The 10,587-nt window shown below is 39.9% G+C and overlaps 1 protein-coding gene across 1 annotated transcript in view; it reads left to right on the top strand.

Moving 5' to 3' along the window:
• The window catches only part of Ttc29 (tetratricopeptide repeat domain 29), a 127,789-nt gene extending 120,727 nt beyond the window's left edge, over positions 1-7,062 (top strand). Inside the window, exons 13-14 of the mRNA XM_013029523.1 lie at positions 6,398-6,465; positions 6,860-7,062. Coding sequence (XP_012884977.1) covers positions 6,398-6,465; positions 6,860-6,893 — 102 coding nt within the window. The 3' untranslated portion in view covers positions 6,894-7,062. The remainder of the gene's footprint in view (positions 1-6,397; positions 6,466-6,859) is intronic.
• The last annotated feature ends 3,525 nt before the right edge of the window (positions 7,063-10,587 follow it).

Here is a 10,587-nt window from a genome sequence, read left to right on the forward strand (position 1 = left end):
AGAAAAAAATGAAGTCTTTGTGTCTATTACATTTATTTATTCAGATATCTAGTCTTTCAGCAAATACTTCTGCTTCAGCTAGGTGGCAGGTCAATGGTGGAGCAAGCAAACACAACGTGGTCTTCTCACTCCATTCTGTCTTCTAGTTGTGCCATGCTAATAAGCGGATTCTTTTCATTTTTCAGCATGCTTTTAAAGTAGATCTTGCTAATGGTCTTATCTGCAATACATAAAGACATGTTTCTCCTGAGCCAATGAAACGTCGTTTCCGTCCACCATCATTTTCCCTACTGTGTCATGAAGAGTAGGTTTGATTGTAGTTACTACAAATGCAATGGTTCCATCCAGCAGAGTTCCCTCCATATTTAATAGGCCATAGAGATTCAAACCTCTTACATTAGAACGCTCATCACCAACTTTATAGTCACTGCCTGCCTAAAGCCATCAGGAGACTTCTCAGGGCATCGGTTGTCATGGCAACAGTGATAAACAATGATAAACAGTCTTGATTTCCCATGACCTTCAGCCCTTAAGGTATGACCTTGACCATTTTTTGCTTAAGTAAAACCCTAACTATAAATCTGTAGTAATCAGCCTACTTTTGAAGGTCCACCAACTCTGCTATTAGAGAATGTGAGTCACACCATATAAAAACCTAGCAGCAGACTACTTTTTCCCTGAGATTATTATTTAAATGCATTTACATTTGTACTGTTAAAATATTGGTTTATAACCCTGTACCAGAGTGCCTTTAGTGATTCTAAGAAGATCTACATTGAAAATCCCATGTCCTCTCTGAAGACCACACACTCACCCAGAAGTTGGCACTCTGTAGCTCCCTCCCACAGGACGTCCCCTTGTAACTATGTGCTTTGAACACTGCTCCAAACCAAACCCCAGCACCTACCCACTAATGTGTGTATTTCTCCTCCTAGGTGATGACTGAGTATCTACTGCATGAATGACAAATGCATAGGAATTGCCATTTGTGATTGATGTTCTCTATTCCACAAAAAGCATATCAACAGCTGGGAAATAATCTAAAAGTCATGTCATAATGAGTGAAGTAGTGTGAATCTGTCTCTTCATTCATTATTATAAAGGTGAAATTACCTGTCAAATATTTTTAGAAGAGGCCACAGGTCAGAAGAATCCGAGTCAAAGTGGCACTTCAGGAAATCTTGGTGTACAATTTTTATTTCTCATTGTCCTCACCTCTTCTGAAAAGAAGGACTGATAATCCATTCTGTGATATCTTGGCTTTTAAGAGTGTTGTTTTATCTATATTTTATGACTAACCTTACACTTGTTAAGTGTAATTTTTGCTTTATGTAACATAAAAAAATCTATGATATGATGCCCTATGAATTAACAAGAATGGCTGGACATGAGACAAGAAATCTTTTTTAAAAAGAATGTTCACATTAAATGCCTTGGATAGGTAGGCCTTCTGGGGATTTTTCTCTGATGCAATGAGAGTGCACCATTTCTGTTTTCAGAAATCGTTTTTTTCAGCTTCATACTGAGCTTGTCTAAAGTCATATTACGTAAGTCAGGGCTTAGTCTGTACATTAGTATTTTACATCTGAAAGTCTCCTTAAATCCTTTTTTGATCAATCTGATATTGAACAGACCTATACTGAATTCTTCTACACTTGTTTATGGTATTCATTTTGATAGATCTAGGATTAAAAGCCAAATTAACAAGTGTAATCAATTTTCTTAGTGATAGAGAAAAGTCCTCTAGTACCCTTAGATACATGCATCTGGGGATGAAAACCTTAAGTGAAGATGTTGTAATAAATGGATCGATTTATTCAATCACTGAGCATAAAAACATTAGCCCTGGGAAAGCGTTTTCCTCTAAGCGCTTTTGCTACCGAGTTTCACTTGTGTGGCACCGAGTGATTTGCATTTTTAGAGAAATTTCATGTTTGCAATGAGCTCCAATGAAAACATGAATAAATTGCTTTCTCCACCCCCCCCAACCCCCGCCAACCCTGCTTTTTTGACTTTATGAAGCTGAATCCAATAGGGGCTGACTCAAAGTACAATGAAATAAAGGCCACGACTTGAGTTGGGAACCTGGCGCGGTTGTCACGGCCAGCAGTTCAGGCGAGTGCTTTGCAGGGATGCCCCTGGGATGTCTGCTACATTACAAATCATCTCTAAAAGACAAGTCATTAAACTAGCAGCGATTAAGAGCTAAAATGGGAGCTGCACGCTGGTGGCTCACGTGAGCCTGTAATCCGAGCTACTCAGGAGGCTGAGATCTGAGGATCGTGGTTCAAAGCCAGTCCAAGGCAGAAACATCTGTGAGATTCTTACCTACACTTAACCACAAAAAATCCCTAAGTCCAAGTGCAGTTCAAGTAGTAGAGCACTAGCCTTGAACAAAAGAGTCAAGCGAAAGCGCACAGCCCTGTAACGTGGCTCTGATGAAATTTTGTTGTTATGAATAAGAACATTGTATTTGTCAATACCTTTTTTTCTAATTTTTGTGAAAAATTCGTAATAAGTTAAATGTTAAGCATATCCTCTTAACAATGGGACTCAAGGTTTATAGAATGTTTTCTTTTTTATTAACTTAGTTTATTGTTATTATAAAGGTGATGTACAGAGAGATTACAACTACATGAGTCAGGTAATTAGTAAGGGAACAGAAGACTCTGTACAAAAGGACAGGTACTCATTAAATGTCTCACTTATAAAAGTTATTTAACTATGATTAAAGATATGAAGCTACACAACTATTGTCTAAAGGATAAACAGATAAATTGTACTTATTTATGGAAATATTTCTGGTTACCAAAAATGTAAATGGAAGTTGTTCGGTTTATTCCCATTTCCAAATAAAACCTCTATTCGCTTCAGCATTGTGACCTTACAAAGCAGATTATAATTCGGGCACCGGAGGTGGACGCTCACATTAGTACTAATACACTGACTTCCACTGTGTTAATTTTATATGACCTAAACCTTGGTTAGGAAGAAGGGGACTTCTGCTACTTCCTCAGAAATCAGTTTCTGAAACTTCTACCTGTAGAAAGAAGCAGTTTCACTAAAATCGACTCTGTGAATTCAAGTAAAATATGCTGGAAAACAAAAACAAAATCACGTCATCATGCTAAAATCATCCACAAGATAGGAGAATTCTTGTATGTAGATTTTGCTCTGAATCAGCTTTATAAAATATAACCTGAGCTTTATTTCTAGCAAAACCTTTTGAGACATTTTGATAAGGTCAACAGAGAGCACAGTCCTTTACCACTAGGTGATCAACTTTTTGACAGTGGCAGGACTGTGCAGCTAATGGAGGAATAGCCTGCAGGGTCCGGCTAAATATGATATATGAACGTAATCGACCTCAGTGATGACTATTCAAAAGTAATCCCTTTAGCTTTGAAACACAACATATATTTCAACAACGCAAAACCCGCATGAAGAAATTCTCTGCAGACCACAGATACAATACAGCCTTCATATTCTGCTCTCTGGGTTTGCTGCTTATAGCGAGTTTTAAATTTAAGGTAATGACTACTGTATATTCACGTAAGCACACACCAATACTTCTGATTTGTTATGGGAAGGCTGACTTCCATTACAGGGGGTCTAGCCTATAAACTCTGGTACCACCTCTATGGATGAGTTACTGTTTACCCTTTTCTAGAATAAGACCACTAAAAAATGTTTTGCCTGACAAAATTGTAAAATTGCATTCACCTTTCTAGTCACCAAAACCGCCAGAGATGATCTTCTCCATGTCATTTCAAACTTCTCTACAGATAACATAGTTTGAAGTGCTGTTTGTTATACAGTGTTATATGAAATTAATATGTCGTTGTTTTCAAATAAAAGGATGTGATGGAAGGTGTATTGCAATTCACTATTGGCTAGTTTATTCTATTGCAGTATCGGCCAAATGAAGGTTAAACGTGGTTTGTTTCCCATTTGAGTTTAAGACTGTCTTTATTGTCACCAACAGAGACTTGCCCAGTTGTACAGAAGTAGGAGACAGTACAAGCAAATCTCACACTTCCACTCGCGTTGACTTTTATTGGCTTCCTGCTGGAGTGGTATTGGTCCCAGTCTCCAGCCTTCTCAAATCCTTCAGATTAAACATCTCAAATTACACCCTAAGTCAGACCCATAGCACGAGCAGACATTAGGAATGAAAACGAGTGCTTGTGCAATTAATGGAAACAGAAGTCAACATTTCTGTGGTGCCCACCTTGTTGCAAATGAACACAAGTATAAACCCCTGCAGGACTCACTGAAATGCTCCCTTTGGGAAGTAGTCATCGCCAAGGTGACCGAGCATAGACAGTGATCAGATCCAAGTACAACCAGGTGACTGAACAACCGAGGTAGAGTGAAGGACCTAATCAAAGAGCAACCCGAAGAACTCAGACCCAAAGTCAAATAATCCACATGTGCACCGAAACGATTGCAGTAAGAACGTCAGAGTAAAACAGCAAAAAAAAAAAAAAAAAAGCCTATGCTTTTTGATGACAAGTGATTCCACTTGCAGGTGGAGCACCCAAATAATCACGAGAGCGTCTTATTTGATATTCTGGGCTTTAGCGAGGGAGAGAGGAGAGCAAACATCTTGCAAGAACGATAGAGTGAGGAGATGAGCAGGGCACCGGTTCCGCTCCACGTCTAGTAGTAAGAAGAATGAAAAGGCGAAAGCAGCACTCCGTTCTGATACAGTGAAATGTTTAGTGGAAAGCCAATTGTCCCTTAGAGCAAGAAAAATGCACTTCAGAAAATAAAGTGAAGATATGGCTATTTTATTGATAATGGACCAAGTATTACATTCCCAATATTCCAATTATATTGTTTTCCAAATAGAATATAGGAAATAGGAAAGAAAGGCTGAAACCTGGAGTTTGTCAGAAGCCAGATTGGAGTATTTTTGTTTGTTTGTTTGTGGCCAGTCCTGGAACTTGAACCCAGGGCCTGCACATTGTCCCTGAGCTGCTTTTGCTTAAGACTAGCACTCTACCACTTGTGCCACTTCTGGGTCTTTCTGTGTATGTTGTACTGAGGAATTGAACCCAGGGCTTCATGTATGCTATGCAAGCACTCTACCACTGAGCCACATGCCCAGCCCTGGAGTATTTTATGAGATTAATTCCCATGAAGCTCGCTCTCTCTCTCTCTCTCTCTCTCTCTCTCTCTCTATCTATCTATATATATATGTATATGTATATATGCTCTATATACACATTTACGTATATCAGTTTGATATAGTTGACTTCATTATTTGAGCCATTTATATAGCTAAATTAATATTTCTCCTGAGTGTTATTTAACAGGTCATCTTATTCCTCAAAGATGGCCTGTCCGGTTGCCATTTCAGTCAACCACAAGGATTTTCAAGTTAGAAATTCAGAAAGGAGTCAGGTGGCTGATGCCTGTAACCCTCACTACTCAGAGGCTAAGATCTAAGGATTAAGGTTCAGAGCTGGCCGGGGTAGGAAAGTCTGTGAGACCCTCATCATGGGAAGTGGCGCTGTGGCTCAAAGTGGTGGAGCACTCACCCTGAGCAAAAAAGCTCAGGGACAGTGACCAGGCCCTGAGTTCAAGCCCCACTATGGGGGAAAAAAATCAAACAGGATTTGACGAGACATCACTTATGGTGACTTAATGGTTCCCAGCTGACAGAGGGTTGATTTTAAGGGTGAAATACAGGCTTGCTCCCAGACAATGGCTTTAGTGGGGTCAGCTCAAGGGATGGGCCTAACTGGGACTCTGCTTGAGCCTCTATCCATGACCATTCCAGTTTGGTGGTCTTAAACTTGGTCAGATTTCTTATTTGGTGGCTTCCTTCCTTCCACGCAAGCATCCTAACACAACCAAGTAGCTGCGGCCCAGCCTCTTCTGACCTTGGCCTTGAAGTCATACAACTGGTCACTTCCTCCATATTCACGCCTGTAATCCTAGCTACTCAGGAGGCTGAGATTTGAGAATCATGGTTCAAAGTCAGTCCAGGCAGGAAAGTCTTGTGAGACTCTTATCTCCAATGAACCACCAGAAAACAGAAAGTGGCACTGTGGCTCAAGTGATAGAGCACTAGCCTTGAGCTAAAGAGCTCAGGGACCGCACCCAGGTCCACAGTTCAAGCCCCACAACCGATAAAAAAAAAAAATCACCTTAACCCTAGCTCAATTTCCTACAGACAGGAAATATATTCTTCTTCTTGATAAAGAACATGTGGAATTAGGCGGGAAAGTCAGGACCCATTCTGGATCCTATGATTGGTTGAAACAAACATCTTATCATGTAGGAGGGAAGAAAAGACACACCCCTGAAATGGTATCCCCAGGTTCAAGCTCAGAATAATTGCATTTAAGAGAAATTATTAAATTTCTATATCTTATTTTTTTCTTTAGGAGAATCCAGAAGATCCACAACAAGTATGCCCCAAAGCTCAACAGAACATACGGAAGAAGTAGCAAGGTACTATATGTTAAAAAACTTTTTGCCCAGTGACTCAAAGTGGTAGAGCACTAGCCTTGAGCAAAAAAGCTCAAGGACAGTGCTTAAGCCCCGAGTTCAAGCCCCAGGACCAACCAAATAAAAAAAACTACTTTTCTATTAAGTACAAGACACTAAGTGTCATCTTATTCTGCAACTACAGGAATAGTTTCATCTGGCACTTGAGAAGCTAACACTGTAATTCTAGCATTAAAAAAAATCACAGATTTGCACTTAAATATTATATAATTTAATTATTTTAGTTTTGAAATTATTATGTCTAAAATGTATACAAAGAAAAATCTCTTTGATAGCAAGTTTTTTTAACCTTTCTAGTATCATATAAAAGTTAATTTTATAATTTATCTTATTTCAGTTTTCCAGACAATCAAAACAAGACGGAGACTTAAAACAGCTTTGATGTCACATCAAAGCAAGAAAAGTTACCGTGTTACCATGGATTTCATTCCTATGCTAGGAGGATGTTAGAAACAATTTATTAAATAAGTTATTTAAAGCGACTTTGATTTCTATTGGATTTCGATTTTTCTGCGTGCCTGTGCTGATACTGGGCCTTGAACTCAGAGCCTCATATACACATTTGGATTTCTTGCTCACTGCTGGTACTCTACCACTTTAGTCATGCTGCAGGCCCAGAATTTTTACTGATTAATTGGAGATTGCATCTCACAGACTTTTCTGCCTGTGATCCTCCAGGTCTCAGCCTTCTAAGTAGCTAGGATTATAGGTGTGGGCTCTCAGCACCAGCTCTTATTGAATTTTGTATGTGGAATAAACTATAAATTTAGTCTAAAACATCTAGATTCATAAATATCAAATAAATTATATATCCCAAATGCTTACACAGATAATTCTATATTCATAAATTCTATATCCCAAATGCTTAGAGAGATAAAAAGGATCCATAAAATGAACTATGCTAAAATAAATAGTCATATCATAGGTCAAAATTTGATTAAGATGAGAAAATAATTACAAATTAAGAAAACTTTTCATGCTAAATAAATGCAAGATAATATTTACTAAAATTCCAACAGTTTCACAAGTTTGAGGTTAGTCTGGACTATTACTAAGTTCTAGGCCAGCACAGGCTACATATAGAATCTTGCCTCAAAAAGAAAGAAAGAAAGAAAGAGTCAGGTACCAGTGGCTCATGCCTATAATCCTAGCTCCTCAAGAGGGTGAGATCTGAGGATCACCATTCAAAGCCAGCCTGGGGAAGGAGAGTCCATGAGTCTCTTACCTCCAATTAATCACAAAAAAAGCTGCAAGTGGCCCTGTGGCTCAAGTGGTAGCCAACCTTCAGGAAAAGGAGCTCAGGGACAGCACCCAGGGCCAGCAAAACAAAATATAATAATAATGGACAAGGAAGAGAGAAAAAAAAGTATCTGGAAGAGGAGAATAAGAAGGAGAATGAAAAGGAGGAGAAGAGGAAGAGGAAGGAGAAAGGAAAAAGACAACCTAAAAGAAATAAAGCATATAGAGAATGTTCCAGCCTGTACGCCTAGGCAGCGCTCTCCACACTGGACCACTTGTGCCCTTCTGGCCAGTGTTGAGTGCAAATGAGGTAATCAATACAGAAAATTGTATACAGATTCCTCAAAACATGAAAAATAAAGCCTACCGCAGGATCCAGCAATATCACTGCTAGATAGAATTAAATGCAGAGAATCAGAGGCAAGGCAAAGTGACAGACCAGAACCATCTACCATTCCCTCCATAAATGAGAAGATCTCATGGAATACAGGAGAGACTCGACTCCAAAGAGAGAAAAGAAAATCGACACCACAAAGGAGGCAGAAAAAAAAAAAAAAAAACAAGACAAACCCGGCAGCAGACAAACGGGAAGGGCTTCTGAGCTGGTGTGGAGCATCCCCGATTGTGGGAAGTAAGTTGAAGGCCAAAATACACAGTGAAAAAAGACAGTTCCTGCCAACTCTAGTGGTGGGAAAAATCCACCCAGTTCTCAAGCCTTATCCTTGCGGTGACAGGGGCTTGAGAGACAGCAGCTACTCAGGGTGGGAGGCTAGCCTAGAGTCTTTGGCTCAGAGGACGACAGTAAGAGACCATCTTGACAGAGACCTGGAAATGAGCAATCATGGATAGGACAGCTGTCCATAGACTTTGAGTATGTCCGTAATAAGAGGTGGCTAAAGAATGTCCGATTGGTCCTGCACAGAAGTTTGAACTTCAGGAAGCAATGCAGTCCGCTTCCACCCCAGAGGCAGTTGCTTTGGGCATGCCTGGAAGTGCTGCTGGGTGACTGAAGCTTGAGCTCCTTGCCAGATAGATCACAAACAGAGCCACCTGCAGAAGAGAACTGCTGTTGCTCAAAACCCCCAGCAGAGGCGCTCATGGGCCACCACTGGGACTGACGGCATGGGCGTGGCAGCTGTCCCCAGCATCCCCTCCCTAGGCAGGAGAGAATCAAACCTGCACCTGAGCCTTGTGAGGTGTGCACTGCCCAGGGCCTGTGTGCTGACCCTCGGGTAGAACGGAGCCTTCCCACCCAGACCTAAACCATGTGATTTCCATAGCTGCTTGTACCCCACCCGGAGAGAGAGACTCACACCGAAGCAATCGAAACCTCATAGCTTGTTTTATAGGAGTCTGTCTTTGTTGCTGTTTGGGTTTGACTCTTTTATTCAATTGTATGTCTGGTTTTGCATATTTGATGTAGACCATTTAATTTGTTAATTATTCCCTTTTTATTCTAGGCCCTTATTCCTTCCTATTTACTTTTTTGTTCTGCTTCTTCCTCCTTTCCTTTTCTCCAAAGTCTTAAGACCTATAATTTTATAAAGCCACTAGTAAGTTTCCAAAATCTAACATAGTCTAGAAAAAAAACAAAACCATTTCTCAGTATTATCAACTGAAGTTGGAAGAGGAACATGGTCTTTTAATAGCTCCTTATTTTAAGACTTTTTCTTGGTGGAGGGGAGGGGCACACGTCTGGAGTTTGAACTCAGGGCTTTGTGGTTGCCAGGTAGATGCTCTGCCACTTCAGTTACTTCTCTGGTCCTTTTGGCCTTTATTTTCTGGTGGTGGTGGTGGTGGTGGTGATGGTTGTGGGGCTTGAACTCAGGGCCTGCGCACTGTGTCTAAGCTTTTTCTGCTCAAGGCTAGTGCTTTACCACTTTGAGGCACAGCGCCACTTATAGTTTTCTGTGGTTAATTGAAGATGCGTTTCACAGATTTTTCTGCTCAGGCTGGCTTAGAACTGTGATCCTCATATCTTAGCCTCCTGAGTAGCTAGGATTACAGGGGTAGCCACCAGCACACAGCTGCTTTTGTTATTTTTCTTGCTTTTTGCCTGGGCCAACCTGAACCACAGTCCTCCTGTTTATGTGTCCCAAAGAGTTGGAATTATTATATGCTGCCACTATGCCCCGCTTCTCATTGGTTGTGATGGAATCTCATGAACTCTTTGCCTGTGTTAGCTTTGGACTGACATTTTCTCAGCATCAGCTTTTCAAGTAGCTAGGGTGACAGGCATGAGCCTCCATCCCAGCTTCCATTTATATTTATTCTTTCTGTCATCTCATGTCTAGATCAAAGATGACTTATCACAGGTGTTGCTGTACATGATGTGGGTTGTTTTCCTGCCTGGTGAAATTTTAACAAGGCAAACAATATTTTGTTTTTTATTCATCCTTCAAGATGTGAAGAATTCCCAGAGAGAACTTCTTCCTGACTCATGACCTAAATGAACTTAAATAATTAAAAGAGAAACTATTTGTACAGTTTTCATGTTTTGTGTCCTTGAGAGTTGATGCTAATACAACAGTTTCCAAGAATAAGTTTAGTCGGTGTGATAATATCTCTATTATTTTTCCTGGATAATTTAAAATTTAGAAATACCTTCCACCTTTAGTAGAATGCAATATTCATCAAAATCATCTAGCCAATATAGTTTATAGATTGAATTTATTACTTTGTGCAATTATTTGAAATATTCATTATTTGATAAATAAAGTTAGCAGTTTTCACAACTCTTAATTATTGTCATGTTCTATCCTTATAGCATGTACATGTGTCCTCCAGCATACTTATAAACTTTCAAAATTCTGTATATAAGAGGTA

Source organism: Dipodomys ordii, unplaced genomic scaffold, assembly GCF_000151885.1.
Source record: "Dipodomys ordii isolate 6190 unplaced genomic scaffold, Dord_2.0 Scaffold119, whole genome shotgun sequence".
NCBI classification, from domain to species: domain Eukaryota; kingdom Metazoa; phylum Chordata; class Mammalia; order Rodentia; family Heteromyidae; genus Dipodomys; species Dipodomys ordii.